This window comes from Schistocerca americana, chromosome 11 (assembly GCF_021461395.2).
Source record: "Schistocerca americana isolate TAMUIC-IGC-003095 chromosome 11, iqSchAmer2.1, whole genome shotgun sequence".
NCBI lineage: Eukaryota > Metazoa > Arthropoda > Insecta > Orthoptera > Acrididae > Schistocerca > Schistocerca americana.
Genome location: NC_060129.1, coordinates 180608493 through 180627910, shown reverse-complemented (window position 1 = coordinate 180627910; position 19418 = coordinate 180608493). Strand labels below are relative to the sequence as shown.

Below are 19418 nucleotides of genomic sequence, written 5' to 3'. Positions count from 1 at the left end.
GACAGTACCTCGTCTCCTACCTTCCAAACGAGGTACTGGCAGAAGTGAAGCTGTGAAGATGGGGCGTGAGTCGTGCTTGGGTAGCTCAGATGGCAGAGCACTTGCCCACGAAAGGCAAAGGTCCCGAGTTCGAGTCTCTGTCTGGCACACAGTTTTAATCTGCCAGGAAGTTTCGTATCAGTGCACACTCCACTACAGAGTGAAAATCTCATTCTGGCAACCACCAGAACAGTTTATAACCTATAGGTACATTGCCCCAAAATGTAAACTAAATAGTAAATAATATGTACATATTCCACGCCACTGAAGATTCCTTGCAGAGAATAAAGGCTAAACGCGTATGGCATGAAAATTGTGTTTGATTCAGTAGTAGTCAGACAGACCAAAAAATAAAAATTATCAATATACCATAATATTACATGCAACTGAGGAAGACAGGAGCACAAAAGTTGAAGATCTGGATGACGTTTTGTTTAGAGACAGCTTGAACGCTGAGGACAAACATAGGCTACTTCAAAAATTTAAAGGGGAAAAAAAAAAAAAAAAAAAAAAATCAATCCCTAAAAGCAAGAAAAAGAAATCGACCCCGTAGAGTGTGATGCGGCGCTTGCTCGTTTATTGGGCAGTGATGGTGTTGGTGATATGCAAGCACACCTGCCGGCAACAGCTAGAACACAATAAGTAATGTAGTAAACTGCAGTGGCATACCAAGGTTAAAAACATATTGGCACTTATTGGCACTTTCGAGGCAACTTCAAGAAACAATAACAAAGACAAAAAGATTAATATTGCAATAGACTTGTAGACGCGTGTAGAACAGATATAACCCTCACACAGAAACTCTACATGACATGTCAGTCACACGTCTCATTAACAAACTTTACAACTGTTCCTTGACCACCTTCACCACTCAAAAGATCACAAAAAATTCGAAAACAAAAAATTACAGTGAGACGAAGGGCAGAACTGTCAAGCATGTACTGTTCAGTTGATGACTGCAGCAACAATGTGGGAGCCAACAACTCTAAAGCAACAGAACGTGTCTAGGTTCCTAGAAACATAGGCACAGATGTAAGTAAGCAAGACAAAACTCGATGACAAAGGAATATTACTGTTTTCCACCAATCTACATCAGCATCTACTCCTCGTCACTATCTCAGCCATTTCTGCATGCTGACCTTCATCTGACTGCTTGAAACTTCCTGGCAGATTAAACCTGTGTGCCAGACTGAGACTTGAATACAGCACCTTTGCATTTTGCAACACGCCCTCACAACTTTACCTCCACTGGAACATCATCTACCTCCCTAGTTTCACAGAAGTTGTGAGGCATACCTGACGGTACTAGCGCTCCTGGAAGAAAGCATACTGTATAGCAATGGCTTAGCTACAACCTAAGGGACTGCGTCCAGAATGTGCAGTGGAATGTGCAACAGTTTGAAACTTCCCGGTAGATTAAAACTGCCACAGCTTTGAGAGCTGTTAATGAGTCAATACCTAACTAGCTCAGTCAGAAACAGCGTTTTCCCACAAAAGGCACAGGTTCTGGGTGGAGTCCCACTCTGGCACATAGTTTTAATCCCTCCATTGCCAAATGAAAATTTATTTGGTTCTTCTGGCTTACGCACATAATTTCTCACGACAGTCAATCCTACAGACGTATAATTCTATGAAATGAAATAACACTGTCCAAACAGAGAACCAAAATATTACGCAAATTTTTTTAGATCATTCCCAAATTTTGAAGAACACATACAAGCAAATGAGTCACTGATTTATTACACAAAGCACCTACAATGCCACTGTTAACAAATGGGAATGAGTTTTTAGTGTCACAACAATGACAAAATCGTCAGAGCACATCCTCACGAGAATCCCATTTGGGAGCAAGAGAGCGAATGAAGGCCTTATAAATAAACTGTCTCAAACATTTGTCACCAGTGGTCAACATAAACAGCCAAACAGGGACTTAAATTCACTCCTTCCAGATGAGTCCAGTGCCTTTAAAACAGTGCCCCCTAAGGTAAGTCTTTCCGCTCCCGGGATTGGAATGACTCCTTACCCTCTCCCTTAAAACCCACATCCTTTCGTCTTTCCTTCTCCTTCCCTCTTTCCTGATGAGGCAACAGTTTGTGGCGAAAGCTTGAATTTTGTGTGTATGTTTGTGTTTGTTTGTGTGTCTATCGACGTGCCAGCGCTTTCGTTTGGTAAGTCACATCATCTTTGTTTTTAGATATATTTTTTCCCACGTGGAATGTTTCCTTCTATTATAATGTTTCCTCTATATAATAGAGGGAAACATTCCACGTGGGAAAAATATATCTAAAAACAATGATGATGTGACTTATGTGGTGTAACGACGTATTAGTTTTTCGTTTGATATATGTATGACCATGTGCAGACTTCGTCACCTACGTCAGTTACAACCCACTTCAAAATGATTCATATTCTTTTAAATTGTCATAGAATGGTTCTTGAACAAAACTGTAAAACATCAGTTGAGTCGTGTGCAAAGAATTACATCACTTGGGCCAATTGGTTTTTGTAACTTTCCCCAATTTAAATTTCGTTTGTTTCTCCTCAGAAATTATATTGACACACGTTATCTTGATCTAATCGATATCAGAATCACACATTAAATAAACTTTTTAGATTCAAAGTTTCGGTGAACGACGTAAGAATTACTAATCTTGTCAAATATATTATTAATCCGTTCACACAATTCTTCATAAATAAATCTTCAAGACACGTGTTTCAACTTTAATAGCATACACTATTTTATTAGCTTCCTACACATACAGATGTGAACTTGAGCGTTGACAGACAGTGACTGACATTTCAATAAGATTAAGCTCTATATGACGTCATTGTTGTACAAGAAGAGTATAAAACTTCATTTTTAATTTTTAGAAGCACGACGCAACAACTCGGTTCCAGGATCTTCTGTTGCTCCTTGGCTGTCGACCCGCGACGTATAGCGGCCAGCAATTTCCTCTCTGGTCGCGGCACCGAAGATGCTGTCCCCGTTCGTTGCGCCGCCCTCTCCGTACATGAAACACATAAAAAAAATACAAAACTTTTAGATAATTCACATCTATTACAAATAATAAGAAAACACATAAACAAAACTAAATTAAACTTATAGTCACCTGCAAACTGGGCTGACTTTGGTGGATGGGTGACGCTTAATTTCGTCCCACTACATACCCCACCCACAAGCTCAGTTTGTCAGGTTTTAACCGAAATTAAAACTTTTCAATATACAATATTTAACTGTTAATACATTTTCCTCACATTTTACGTAACCTAGAGTCCTTGCTCTTAGATAGATTTAATCCTTTTAATACGATATTGTTGTGACTATTTGTCATTTACTCTTAATTGTGCTATTATGGTAATTCGTAACCGAATATAGGGAGATTGCTCCTCTTCCGTTAATAGTTGCTAATAAATACTAATTTAGTACGTTCTTTGACGTTGTCACTTTAGGACAGAGCATCCAAATTGTGATAGATTAGTTTCAGTTTCATTTATTTACTAGAGTTATTCTTTCCAAGAATGTATATTACTAATAAGTTTCTCACAATAACTAATAGTACTATTTACTTTACGTCATTCTTTTCCCTAATGCCTTATTTATGCCTGAGGTCAAGAAGAAATCAAGCAAAACTTTCTTTAGAATCTCGGCACGGCTTTCTTTACCTTCGGACACCTTGTTGGGTAATGGCAATTTATTCAGGAGAAACAAGCGAGAGAGCCCCGTTTGGTGTGTTCTATATTAACACTGTTACAAACCTCTATTAAAGGCACTCTGCTATGTTCTCGTGAGCCATATAGCTCTGGACGCCCATGGTCCCTAAAACCATTAACCATCCCCTTTGGTTCCTACTATCCGAGTAAATTTAAAATATGCAAAGTTCCTTTTGACCTAAGAGCAAAATTTCTTCCATATAAATCCCCCTTTTGGTTATCTTTCTCTTTTTGAAGTACCAGTAGATTACTGTAGAACACTTGTTTAAGCTTTCTGTTTAATTCTTTAAAATAATACGTAACTATCACGAAAAACTTCACATGAATAAACTATGAATGCTCTTCCGTGCGTAACATATACTAATTATTAACTTATTTAGGAATGAAGGGTTTCATCTGATCAACACTATATAATCCTTTAATTACACCTGATGAAGGTTCCATAAGAAGTAATGCTTTGGGATGTACAATCTTATGTACAACATATGGACCTTCAAAGATAAAGAAGAATTTTCTACATTCCTTACCGATCTTAGAACTTTTAGGATGAGATCGTACTAACACAAGATCTCCTACCTGAAATGAGGGTTCTATAGCCTGTTGATTATAACTTTTAATTCTCCCTTCGGCATTTTTTACAATCTGTTCGCAAACTTTTTCGTCTGGAATGCATTGTTGGATCTCATTTACCGGTGGCCAAGGTAGAGCAGCTAGTAAAGGCTCACCTATAATTCGTTTGCCTAAAATTTCTATAGGTGATAATCCCGTCGTTAGATGAGGCAATTCATTTAATATCTTTTCGAATTCAGGCATTGGTTTGGCCCACCGAGTATGTTTATGTGCACAATAAGTTCTACATAATCGTCCTAATTCTTTCATGACTCTTTCTACTAAATTACTTTGAGGGTGATATTTCGAAATTAAGATATGTTTGATTCCATATTGTCTTATCATATCTTGAAATCTTTGACTAATAAAGGCACTACCGTTGTCAGACATAAGTCGTTTAGGAATGCCCCAGTTAACAAAGTAATTTCGGGTGAGGCAGCGTATAACGCTTGCTGTATTCGCTCGTTTCAAAGTATATAGCTTCACATGTTTGGACCAACATTCCATTACAACAAACACATATGTTAATCCTCCTGAACTCCGAGGCAGAGGGCCGAAAAAATCTAATGACAGCAGATCCCACAAACCTCGAGGAATTACAGCATATAATTTATAAGGCTTAGATTTGTTATTAACTTTAACCTTTTGACAGGTTTCACAAGCCCTAATAATACTTCTCACAATACGGGACATATTTTGGAAATAATAATACTTCATTAGATGTTTAATACATTTATGAATTCCAAAATGCCCGTAACCTTCATGAATATAAGTAATTAACTCATCCACAACAGTTTTCGGAATGCAGATTTTCCATCTCTGGTGTTCCCTCTGTGCTTTCCAATACAACAAGTCGTTAAAATATAACCACACACCCCGGGTGTTAACTGTTTCGTCCCCATTATTAAGGTTTTGTATAATTCGTAGTCCGCCCCAGTAGCTGAGTGGTCACCGTGACGGATTGCCGTCCTCTGGGCCCGGGTTCGATTCCCGGCTGGGTCGGAGATTTTCTCCGCTCAGGGACTGGGTGTTGTGTTGTGTTCCTCATCATTTCATCCCCATCCGGCGTGCAGGTCGCCCAATGTGGCGCCGAATGTAATAAGACCTGCGATATGGCGGCCGGACCTGCCCCGCGAGGGGCCTCCCGGCCAAAGACGCCAAACGCTCATTTCCATAATTCGTAGAATAACATTTTTCTTTCCTTTATGTAATACGGTAACCTACTACTTAGGACTTGTATTAAATGACTTTCAATAATTGGTTCTTCAATTAATGTAGCACGGTTTAAATGCCATTCAAAATAATTCCTATAACCTCCCCACCGTTTAGAATATGGAGGAGGGTCTAACAACTCTAAAGTTAAGTGTTGTTGTTTTCCTCTTGACTAATAATTTTGTTTAAACTGCTTAACAAAATCATCCCAATCCCTGAATTCAGTTCTATGCAGTACTGCCCATTCCGCAGCTTCTGCTTCTAAATGTCCTATTACAAATTGAATGCGTTTTTCATTACTCCATTTAGGAGATAATGATGTTTCAAAAGCTTTTATAAAGATTATAGGGTGAAGTTCGCCTCCTGGTTTGAATACAGGAAATCGACTTGCTACATTTGAATTTGTCGTTATGTCATCCAGACATTCTGCGAGGGAAATAGTCGGATTTTGTTTAGATTGCAGAGACGGAGTTGCATCGGATTGGCTTGCCGTGATTGCTTTATTCATATTGTTGTCGTCCGTGCTAGCAAATTCGATGCGCCTGTTGTCTCTGATTATGTCATTACCTCTGCTACCTGAAATGTTCTCGTTATTATCTAATTCCGATAACCGTTTAGTAATTTCCTGTATCCGCATTTCTGTATTGGATACGCGATTAGCTAATATGGATTCTTCACTGTGTTCACGATGTGAACGCTCTGTACCTTCGTCAATATTATTATCTTTGGCAGTCTCAAGATTACTGCATATTTCAGTAATTAAAAATTTCATGTTTTCGATTTCGGTATGGTCCTTTTCTACGTGATGAGTTAATGTCTCTAATTCTACATTATCTATTGAAGAAATCTCTACAGGTTTGGTAGAGACCTCTTTAATAGATTCCAATAATTCTCTACGAACAGTTTCCGTTTGCATAGAAAATTCATCTCGTAACATGTTGTTATTTTTCTGTATTTCATTTACAACTAAGATATTGACACTATCTAGTCTCTCGGTTAAGTCAGTAATATCGTTTCGCATGCGAGCTTTTTCCTCGCGCGATTCCTGGATATGTTCTTCTAACCTTTTACAATTATCAGCAATCTTATTACTAAGTCCTACTAATTTTTCCTGCATTTCAGCTTTAGAAGACTCTATTTTATCACTTAATTCTCGACTGGTTTCATTAAGATATTCCTGCAACCTGTCTGTAGATTTTGTTAGCTCCCCTTTAAGTCTAGCAGTAGATTCCTCGTTAGACTGTTTTAATCTAGCCATAGATTCTTCGTTAGACTGTTTTAATCTAGCCATAGATTCTTCGTTTGACTGTTTTAATCTAGCCATAGATTCTTCGTTGGACTGTTTTAATCTAGCAGTAGATTCTTCGTTAGACTGTTTTAATTCCTGTTTTAGTTCCTCTTTTAATCTAGCAGCAGATTCTTCGTTAGACTGTTTTAATTCAGCTAGAAAATCCCCGTTAGATTGTTTTAATTTAGCAATCGCCCTAAAAAGGGATCTCATGCTCCTATCGGACATAGATTGCTCTTCGTCTGACATTTCACTTCCCGACATTGTTGTAAGATATTAACTATTTACACACGCAGACTTGGAATCAACAATCCTATAAAAGCACACTCCCTATATACAACACTCCACTTCCAACTTGAAACAAACTCACCGGACACTTAATATTGTAATTTGTAGTTCTTGATGATCAGACTGCTGCTATGGGGCTGCAGAAGAAACAGCTGTCGATGCAGCCGCTGAGATGCTGCGACCCCGCTTCCGCAACCGGCAGGACGCTGAGTCGAACACCGGAAACGTCGCTGGCTGCAACCATGCCCGGCACCGCCGTAGACAGGCGAAGCCCTCAGCAACACCTCTAATACCAGCCGGAGGAACGCCCCGCAGCTGACGTACTGGGCCTATTAGTTTAGGGAGAAAAAAGGTTGTCGGGGTTTGCAGCGTTCAGCTGCTGCCCAACAGATGCGCCTTCTCGTGGAACAACTGCGTGACCGTACTGCTTGGCTGCGGCTCCGTCAGATGCCCACACCCACGAAGTCGCCGCTGGCTGGTGAAGGCTCCACGAAAACTCGCGTTGACTTCCGAAGGACTCTTGATGTTTTGTTTCGTACCTGTGTGCCTTAGTTGCACACAAGTCCTGTTTCTAAGGTCGCCACGGTGTGGTGTAACGACGTATTAGTTTTTCGTTTGATATATGTATGACCATGTGCAGACTTCGTCACCTACGTCAGTTACAACCCACTTCAAAATGATTCATATTCTTTTAAATTGTCATAGAATGGTTCTTGAACAAAACTGTAAAACATCAGTTGAGTCGTGTGCAAAGAATTACATCACTTGGGCCAATTGGTTTTTGTAACTTTTCCCAATTTAAATTTCGTTTGTTTCTCCTCAGAAATTATATTGACACACGTTATCTTGATCTAATCGATATCAGAATCACACATTAAATAAACTTTTTAGATTCAAAGTTTCGGTGAACGACGTAAGAATTACTAATCTTGTCAAATATATTATTAATCCGTTCACACAATTCTTCATAAATAAATCTTCAAGACACGTGTTTCAACTTTAATAGCATACACTATTTTATTAGCTTCCTACACATACAGATGTGAACTTGAGCGTTGACAGACAGTGACTGACATTTCAATAAGATTAAGCTCTATATGACGTCATTGTTGTACAAAAAGAGTATAAAACTTCATTTTTAATTTTTAGAAGCACGACGCAACAACTCGGTTCCAGGATCTTCTGTTGCTCCTTGGCTGTCGACCCGCGACGTATAGCGGCCAGCAATTTCCTCTCTGGTCGCGGCACCGAAGATGCTGTCCCCGTTCGTTGCGCCGCCCTCTCCGTACATGAAACACATAAAAAAAATACAAAACTTTTAGATAATTCACATCTATTACAAATAATAAGAAAACACATAAACAAAACTAAATTAAACTTATAGTCACCTGCAAACTGGGCTGACTTTGGTGGATGGGTGACGCTTAATTTCGTCCCACTACACTTACCGAACGAAAGCGCTGGCAGGTCGATAGACACACAAACAAACACAAACACACACACAAAATTCAAGCTTTCGCACTTGTGCAAAGTGCAAAATTTCATCTGTCTGCTTGTGTCTGTATATGTGTGGATGGATATGTGTGTGTTGTGCGAGTGTATACCCATCCTTTTTTCCCCCTAAGGTAAGTCTTTCCATATCCAACTTCTAACAAGGTCTTGACAGATGTCTCATACTGCACTTCAATCAACTGAACTTTCCTCAAGAAAAAATTGATGATTCAAAAGGAGCTAAATATACAAAGAACATCAGGCACTGCAATATACCAGCACAAAATAGAAAACCATCTTTTCTATGGTAGACTACCTGTTAGAACTAAACTGAACTACATCACTGATCACAATACGCTTACTAATTTGACATCTCATCACTAGTGTTTGATGAAGCATTGCATTAACCTCTGGAACCCTTTGAAGACTTAAATGTAAGTCCTGATCTCTTCTGCATATCCAAAGTAACATGCTTCAACATTAAAATAAGTACTTAGATATGGACAGAACAGTGTGTGAAGAATCCCTGACTAACCACACACGGATTGGTAGAGTTGCATGGCCCAAAACAAATCACTTCATAAATAAAACAGATTACTTTAACGAAAAGTAATTACATTCCTGTAACTGGTGCACCCAGCACATAAATATTGATTATAAATGCCACAGAAGTGCAAATTCATACTATTAATGGTGATTAACAAATTAGTTTCACAGTGTCAAGGGTAACAACAAAACTGTCACTACATTATTTATATATGAAGATGTGATATGGGAATGTGGGTCTCACAGGAGACGTGCACTACCCTCCGTGCCCTCGGTGGCTCAGACGGATAGGGCGTCTGCCACGTAAGCACGAGATCCTGGGTTCGAGTCAAGGTCGGGCCACGCATTTTCAACTGTCCCCGTCGACATGTAGTGACGCCTGTATGCAGCTAGGGGTATTCATTTCATTATAATTTCATCACTACATTAATAGCAGCTACCCTCCGGAAGGCAGTCAATGGAGTAGAAATCCTGCAAAATATTTTATTACAAAGTTTTCTTTGATACAACTGGAAAAGTAGACTTAAATTACTCATTTTCACAAAATTTAAGAGGTACAAAAGCAGAAAGCTTATTTACACAACATTCAATACACACTGAATAATTTTTTGGTGGACGAGCACGCCATATCTTCTGGGGTAAAACCTTCGCTATCGCTCGCATCCTTGTCTGCTCCGGCAAGCAGCAGCATCCTCGTCGCTTCTTTCTTTGTGGTGGTGGCAGCCCAGTGGAGTGGCGTTTTCCCCCAACGATTGCGGGCATTTAACTGCACTGGCGATGTTAGCAGCACCCACAGGATCTTCAAATCACCTCGATAAGCAGCCAGGTGCAGAGGTGTCTGCTTGTTCAAGTCTTCCGCATTGACATTTGCCCCCGCATTCAGCAGACACTTGACAGTGCGCAGTCCCACATCTGAGGCTGTGTTCAACCCGAACAACTTACTTTTACCAGTGTTCATCACTGTCAGGTGCAGGGCTGTAAACCCACTGGTATCTCTCGCATCAACTGGTGCACCTTCGGCCAGCAGGTTCTGCAGCTCATCCACTCTGCCACATTTAGCCGCCTCTGTCAGCCTTGCTGCCATGGACTGTGTCTGGTTCACAGGTGAAGTCTGCTTCACAGATGAAGTCCTGCAAAATACACCACAGTCAGCACAATTCTCTACACTGGCGATATGGCACGTGTAATTATTACCGATGTTACAAATACGAAAGTAACACTGTCTGTCACGCTTCACAACTAAACCGCTGAACCGAGTGGGATGAAATTTGGCATGGAGATAGCTGGAATGCTGAGGAAGAATAAAGGCTACATTAGAACACGTGTAGTACAAGATATTTACTGACTTTAAGCATATAATGCAAAATATGGAACAACAAGCACTCTTTGGACAAACTATTTACTCATCAATTTTTGAGTTTTATCATATTTGTGAAAAGACTTTTATTGTTTGATTCAACGTAACAAATACAAAGCTAACACAATCCTAAATGTGTTTAATCCTTACTTGCATGCAAACATTATACATAAGCATGTCAAAGAATAGAAAATCCAGGACGGAATGTAACAATACGAGAGAAGGAAAGTTGCTACTCACCATATAGCGGAGATGCTGAGCTGCGATAGGCACAATAAAAAGATTCACACAATCATAGCTTTCGGCCATTAAGGCCTCTGTCAGCAGTACACACACATACACACACGCACACTCACGCAAGCGCAACTTGCACACGCGTCTGCAGTCTCAGAGAGCTGAAACTACACTGCGACCAGCAGCACCAGTGCACGATGGGAGTGGAGACTGGGTGGGGATAAGGAGGAGGCTGGGGCGGGGAGGGGGAGGGATACTATGGGGGGAGTGGGGGACAGTGAAGTGTTGTAGTTTAGACAGAGGGCAGGAGAGAAGATGCGGAGGGAGGAGAGAGGGTAAGTAGCGGAAAGGAGAGAAATAAAAATAAAAGAAATTAAAAGACTGGGTGTGGCAGTGAAATGACGGCTGTGTAGTGCTGGAATGGGAACAGGGAGGGGGCTGGATATGGGTGAGGACAGTGACTGACAAAGGTCGAGGCCAGGAGGGTTACGGGAACGTAGGATGTATTGCAGGGAAAGTTCCCACCTCTGCAATTCAGAAAATCTGGTGTCGGTGGGAAGGATCCGTATGGCACAGGCTGTGAAGCAGTCATTGAGATGAGGGATACCACGTTTGGCAGCGTGTTCAGCTACAGGGTGGTCCACTTGTTTTTCGGCCACAGTTTGTCGGTTGCCGTTCGTGCGGACAGACAGATTGCCGGTTGTTGTGCCTACATAGAATGCAGCACAGTGGTTGCAGCTTAGCTTGTAGATCACATGACTGATTTCACAGGTAGCCCTGCCTTAGTTAGTGACCGGACTGGAGTAGGTGGTGGTAGGATGATGTATGGGACATGTCTTGCATCTTGGTCTATTACAGGGGTATGGCCCATGAGGTAAGGGATTGGGAGCAGGGGTCATTTCAGGATGGACCAGTATATTGCGTAAGGTCGGAGGACGGCCGAATACCACGGTAGGAGGGGTGGGAAGGATAGTGGGCAGGACATTTCTCATTTCAGGCCACGACGAGAGGTAATCGAAACCCTGGCGGAGAATGTAATTCAGTTGCTCCGGTCCCAGATGGTACTGAGTTACGAGGGGAATGCTCCTCTGTGGCCGGACTGTGGGAGTTTGGGAGGTGGTGGGAGACTGGAAAGATAAGGCAGGGCAGATTTGTTTTTGTACAAGGATGGGGGGATAATTACGGTCAGTGAAGGCTTCAGTGAGACCCTCAATATATTTAGAGGGGACTGCTTGTCACTGCAGATGCGACGACCACGGAATTTCTGAGCTCATCCATCGCTACAATAAGTGCCTTAATTTAAATGGCAACTATGTAGAAAAGTAGTATTTAAGTGTGGCTTTCATCTGTATAATAAAAAAAAATTTCCAATACTTTATTTATTTTTAATTCCAAAACGTAATGTTCTTTGTGGATAGCCCTCATTTAATTGTCCAGGTGTTTAATTCATACTTCCATACTAATAATATTAAATGAAAAAGTATCTTTATTGATTAAACTTTTGTAACTAAACTGGTGAAGTGATTTTGATGAAAATTACGGTATATTGATAATTTTTACTTTTTGGACCGTCTGACTACATCTTAATGAAACCATTTTCGTGCCATACGCGTTTTGCCTTTGTTCTCTGCAAGGCATCTTCAGTGGCCTGGAATATGTACATATTTTTTACTATTTAGTTTACATTCTGGGACAATGTACCTATAGGTTATAAACAGTTCTGGTGGTTGTTTTTGTATGATTATTAATATTTTAAATTCTACTTACAGGTTCTACAGATGATTTTCTACATATTACGTTTCTGTTCCATTGTTGGTGCTGTTCCTCTTCTTATAATTGCCACTTTGGTTTTTTTCCGAGATTTCACAGCACTAGGAATTGAACACTTGTTTTGGTGCAATGTTTAGGTTTGTGTTGCCAACTGCCAGATGTTATTGCCAACGACTGAATGTGTGCATGCAATCAGATCACAAATACTTCAAAAATTACGCTCAAAAGTTGACAATAACATTCAATCTTTGGTGATAACATCCGACAATTGGCAACGCAAAGCAAAACCTTGCATCCTGATCTTTAGGTGTTCAGTTCCTAGTGCTGTGAAATGTGGAAAAAACCCAAAGTGGCAATTATAAGAAAAGGATCAACACCAAAAATGGAATAGAAACGTAATATGTAGAAAATTGTATGCTCAATCTGTAAGTAGAATTTAAAATATTATTACATCATAACAAAAACCAACCACCAGAACTGAAACTTCCTGGCAGATTAAAACTGTGTGCCAAACTGAGACTCGAAATCAGGACCTTTGCCTTTCGCGGGCAAGTGCTCTGCCAACTGAGCTACCCAAGCACGACTCACGCCCCGTCCTCACAGCTTTACTTCTGACAGTACCTCGTCTCCTACCTTCCAAACGAGGTACTGGCAGAAGTGAAGCTGTGAAGATGGGGCGTGAGTCGTGCTTGGGTAGCTCAGATGGCAGAGCACTTGCCCACGAAAGGCAAAGGTCCCGAGTTCGAGTCTCTGTCTGGCACACAGTTTTAATCTGCCAGGAAGTTTCGTATCAGTGCACACTCCACTACAGAGTGAAAATCTCATTCTGGCAACCACCAGAACAGTTTATAACCTATAGGTACATTGCCCCAAAATGTAAACTAAATAGTAAAAAATATGTACATATTCCAGGCCACTGAAGATTCCTTGCAGGAAAAAAAAAAAAAAAAAAAAAAAAAAAAAAAAAAAAAAAAAAAAAAAAAAAAAAAAAAATCCCTAAAAGCAAGAAAAATAAACTGACCCCGAAGAGTGTGATGCGGCGCTTGCTCGTTTATTGGGCAGTGATGGTGCTGGTGATATGCAAGCACATCTGCATGCAACAGCTAGAACACAATAAGTAATGTAGTAAACTGCAGTGGCATACTAAGGTTAAAAACATATTGGCATTTATTGGCACTTTCGAGGCAACTTCAAGAAACAATAACAAAGACAAAAAGATTAATATTGCACTAGACTTGTGTAGAACAGATATTACCCTCACACAGAAACTCTACATGACATGTCAGTCACACGTCTCATTAACAAACTTTACAACTGTTCCTTGACCACCTTCACCACTCAAAAGATCACAAAAAATTCGAAAACAAAAAATTACAGTGAGACGAAGGGCAGAACTGTCAAGCATGTACTGTTCAGTTGATGACTGCAGCAACAATGTGGGAGCCAACAACTCTAAAGCAACAGAACGTGTCTAGGTTCCTAGAAACATAGGCACAGATGTAAGTAAGCAAGACAAAACTCGATGACAAAGGAATATTACTGTTTTCCACCAATCTACATCAGCATCTACTCCTCGTCACTATCTCAGCCATTTCTGCATGCTGACCTTCATCTGACTGCTTGAAACTTCCTGGCAGATTAAACCTGTGTGCCAGACTGAGACTTGAATACAGCACCTTTGCATTTTGCAACACGCCCTCACAACTTTACCTCCACTGGAACATCATCTACCTCCCTAGTTTCACAGAAGTTGTGAGGCATACCTGACGGTACTAGCGCTCCTGGAAGAAAGCATACTGTATAGCAATGGCTTAGCTACAACCTAAGGGACTGCGTCCAGAATGTGCAGTGGAATGTGCAACAGTTTGAAACTTCCCGGTAGATTAAAACTGCCACAGCTTTGAGAGCTGTTAATGAGTCAATACCTAACTAGCTCAGTCAGAAACAGCGTTTTCCCACAAAAGGCACAGGTTCTGGGTGGAGTCCCACTCTGGCACATAGTTTTAATCCCTCCATTGCCAAATGAAAATTTATTTGGTTCTTCTGGCTTACGCACATAATTTCTCACGACAGTCAATCCTACAGACGTATAATTCTATGAAATGAAATAACACTGTCCAAACAGAGAACCAAAATATTACGCAAATTTTTTTAGATCATTCCCAAATTTTGAAGAACACATACAAGCAAATGAGTCACTGATTTATTACACAAAGCACCTACAATGCCACTGTTAACAAATGGGAATGAGTTTTTAGTGTCACAACAATGACAAAATCGTCAGAGCACATCCTCACAAGAATCCCATTTGGGAGCAAGAGAGCGACTGAAGGCCTTATAAATAAACTGTCTCAAACATTTGTCACCAGTGGTCAACATAAACAGCCAAACAGGGACTTAAATTCACTCCTTCCAGATGAGTCCAGTGCCTTTAAAACAGTGCCCTATCAATCCATCATAGTTAATTTTAAAGATAATGAAACATATACTACCACCGAGAACACACTGCGGAAGCCATCTGTGAAAGCATTGAAGGAGCTGCAGACGGAATAGTACTGTCTTCCTGCCTATAATGCCCTCTGATAATAGTTCAAGGGCTACAGATGATCACCTCGAGGGCAAATAGTGTTCAACCAAGTAATTAGTTAATGTTACCAAGCAACTAGATCATCTACATCCATACTCCGCAAGCCACCTGACGGTGTGTGGCAGAGGGTACCTCGAGTACCTCTATCTGTTCTCTCTTCTATTCCAGTCTCGTATTGTTCGTGGAAAGAAGGATTGTCAGTACGCCTCTGTGTGGGCTCTAATCTCTCTGATTTTATCCTCACAGTCTCTTCACAAGATATACGTAGGAGGGAGCAATATACTGCTTAACTCCTCGGTGAAGGTATGTTCTCGAAACTTCAACAAAAGCCCGTACCGAGCTACTGAGCGTCTCTCCTGCAGAGTCTTCCACTGGAGTTTATCTATCATCTCCGTAACGCTTTTGCGATTACTAAATGATCCTGTAACAAAGCGCGCTGCTCTCCCTTGGATCTTCTCTATCTCTTCTATCAACCCTATCTGGTACGGATCCCACACTGCTGAGCAGTATTCAAGCAGTGAGCGAACAAGCGTACTGTAACCTACTTCCTTTGTTTTCGGATTGCATATCCTTAGGATTCTTCCGATGAATCTCAGTCTGGCATCTGCTTTACCGACGATTAATTTTATATAGTCATTCCACTTTAAATCATTCCTAATGCCTACTCCCAGATAATTTATGGAATTGCTGACCTGCTATATTGTAGCTAAATGATAAAGGATCTTTCTTTCCATTTATTCACAGCACATTACACTTGTCTACATTGAGATTCAATTGCCATTCCCTGCACCATGCGTCAATTTGCTGCAGATCCTCCTGCATTTCAGTGCAATTTTTCATTGTTACAACCTCTCGATGTACCACAGCATCATCAACAAAAAGCCTCAGTGAACTTCCGATGTCATCCGCAAGGTCATTTATGTATATTGTGAATAGCAACGGTCCAACGACGCTCCCCTGCGGCACACCTAAAAATCACTCTTACTTTGGAAGCCTTCTCTCAATTGAGAATGACATGCTGCGTTCTGTTATCTAGGAACTCTTCAATCCAATCACACAATTGGTCTGATAGTCCATATGCTCTCACTTTGTTCATTAAACGACTATGGGGAACTGTATCGAACGCCTTGCGGAAGTCAAGAAACACGGCATCTACCTGGGAACCCGTGTCTATGGCCCTCTGAGTCTCGTGGATGAATAGCGCGAGCTGGGCTTCACACGATCGTCTTTTTTGAAACCCATGCTGATTCCTGCAGAGTAGATTTCTAGTTTCCAGAAAAGTCATTGCACTCTAACACAATGTGTGTTCCAAAATTCTACAACTGATCGACATTAGAGATATAAGTCTATAGTTCTGCACAACCCCTTCTTGAAAACGGGGATGACCTGTGCCCTTTTCCAATCCTTTGGAATGCTACACTCTTCTAGAGACCTACGGTAGACCGCTGCAAGAAGGGGGGCAAGTTCCTTCACGTACTCTCTGTAAAATCGAACTGGTATCCATCAGATCTAGCAGCCTTTCCTCTTTTGAGCCATTTTAATTGTTTCTCTATCCCTTTGTCGTCTATTTCGATATCTACCATTTTGTCATCTGTGCAACAATCTAGAGAAGGAACTACAGTGCAGTCTTCCTCTGTGAAACATCTTTGGAAAAAGACATTTAGCATTTCGGCCTTTAGTCTGTCATCCTCTGTTTCAGTACCATTTTGGTCAGAGTGTCTGGACATTTTGTTTTGATCCACCCTACTGCTTTGACATAAGACCAAGATTTCTTAGGATTTTCTGCCAAGTCAGTACATAGAACTTTACATTCAAATTCATTGAACACCTCTCGCATGGCCCTCCTCACATTACATTTCGCTTCGCATAATTTTTGTTTGTCTGCAAGGCGTTGGCTATGTTTATGTTTGCTGTGAAGTTCCCTTTGCTTCCGCAGCAGTTTTCTAACTCTGTTGTTGTACCATGGTGGCTCTTTCCCATATCTTACGATCTTGCTTGGCACATACTCATCTAACGCATATTGTACGATGGTTTTGAACTTTGTCCACTGATACTCAACACGATCTGTACTTAAAACAAAACTTTTGTGATGAGCCGTCAGATACTCTGAAATCTGCTTTTTGTCACTTTTACTAAACAGAAAAATCTTCCTACCTTTTTTAATATTTCTATTTACGGCTGAAATCATCGATGCAGTAACCACTTTATAATCGCCGATTCCCTGTTCCGCATTAACTGTTTCAAATAGTTCGGGTCTGTTTGTCACCAGAAGATGTAATATGTTATCGTCACGAGTCGTTCTCTGTTTAACTGCGCAAGGTAGTTTTCAGATAAAGCACTTAAAAAAATTTCACTGGATTCTTTGTCCCTGCCACCCGTTATGAACGTTTGAATCTCCCAGTCTATATCCAGCAAATTAAAATCTCCACCCAGAACTATAACATGGTGGGGAATCTACTCGAAATATTTTCCTAATTATCCTTCAGGTGCTCAACCACAACAGCTGCTGAGCCAGGGGGCCTAAGGAGACATCCAATTACCATGTCTGAGCCTGCTTTAACCGTGACCTTCACCCAAATTATTTCACATTTCAGATCTTCGTCAATTTCCTTCGATACTACTGCACTTCTTATCACTATAAACACGCCTCCCCTTTCACTGTCAGCCTGTCTCTGCGGTATACATTCCAATCTGAGTTTAGAATTTCATTACTGTTTACATCTGGTTTCAGCCAACTTTCTGTCCCTAGTACTATGTGGTCATTGTGACCGTTTATTAATGAGAGCAGTTCTGGGACCTTTCTATAGACGCTCTTGCAGTTTACTATTAGCACATTAATATTGTTATTCCCTGTTGCATTTTGCCTACTCCTACCTTGCCATGTCTCAGGAGGCGTCTTGTCGGACCTAGGGAGGGAATTCTCTGACCTAAAAAACCCACATGTGATGAGTACAGGGAATTTTTTTGCCTTTTTTACACACACACACACACACACACACACAATGCTGCTCAGACCTGATGTTTGGTGCTGCCGCCGCCGCCGCCAGAGTGCAGATTTGTACTGCGGCCTCTGCATTGCTCCGCAGCACATTTATCCAACCGGCAGAGATCATCACCTCGGGATGGCTCGCTATGAAGTTCACAGCCGCACTCTTGAGCCGCGAACAGGAGTGCAGCACAGCTAGGACTGCAGTGGCGGCAGCGTTGTCCACACTCAGGCCCTGCGCCAGCTGCTGCTCGCACCTCTTTTTGAGCAACGGCAGGTCATACTTGTCAGAGGCGGCCAACAGCTCGGCTGCCGTGCTCGCTAGCTGCGGAGCTTCGTCGGTGTACACGAAACGCAGCAGCTGCCTCAGCACAGCTTCCCGCACGTCAGTTATCTCGATTCGACGACTGCGGGCTTCTTTCGTGTCGTTCCGGAACGTGGCAGCAAAGACGGGGCTCCTCGCCGCTAACACGAAACTGTGGGCCGGCAGCTGCGAGGTGCCGACCACCAGGGTCACGTCCGCACCCTCGCCGGATTCTAACAGAGCACCCATATCGCTCGCGAAACTGCCATCCTTAGTGTCGGTTGTAGCCATTACGATCGCTTCTGAAACACACGTGACACAACTTTAATTTTCAAACGTTACTAAATAGCAAATCTGTAGATTCTTTACCTCTCTTATCAAACAAACACGTATTTCTCCTCCCAGCATTCATCCTTATTTAGCAGAATTGTAGTCTGTGTGCTGGTCACAACTACTTGTCTTCATGTATTTATTTCATACCCTGAATTGTCCTGTGGACTGCATTACTCAAGCACTGCTCAGATTAATCTGAATTCACTGTTGTGTTGCCTGTATAAACTAGATGAAACAATTTTCCTTCATCAGACCTGTCACCAGAGCCGCTTCTTACGGATGAGCCAGTATTCATTCCAGGAAAAAACTTCCTATCAAACACTGCATAATGAAAAACCGTGTACTATTTCAGAGAGAGAAAACACAGCGGAAGTCCCCTTTGGTGTGACAGTGACAGGAATGTTTCGGTTTGTGCCCCGCTTAAATGATGTGTTTGGTTACACTGTTTAAAAAGTTAAAAAAAGTGATACTAAAATTAAAAAATATTTCCCTGGAAGATCTGGGGAATACTTCCCTGCCTCTCCTCCAGAAAACACACACACACACACACACACACACACACACACACACACACACACTTGAAATGGAGGCAAGAGCTTGAGGAAACAATAACTGATCAAAAGGCAGATATATGTGTCTGGATGAGCACTGAACTAAAAGAGG

The 19418-nt window shown here is 41.3% G+C and overlaps 1 protein-coding gene across 1 annotated transcript in view; it reads right to left on the bottom strand.

Moving 5' to 3' along the window:
• The window catches only part of LOC124553501 (serine/threonine-protein phosphatase 6 regulatory ankyrin repeat subunit C-like), a 211211-nt gene that overhangs the window by 25275 nt on the left and 166518 nt on the right, over nucleotides 1–19418 (bottom strand). The window contains exon 6 of the mRNA XM_047127355.1: nucleotides 18148–18724. Within this exon, the coding sequence (XP_046983311.1) occupies nucleotides 18148–18724 (577 nt within the window). The remainder of the gene's footprint in view (nucleotides 1–18147; nucleotides 18725–19418) is intronic.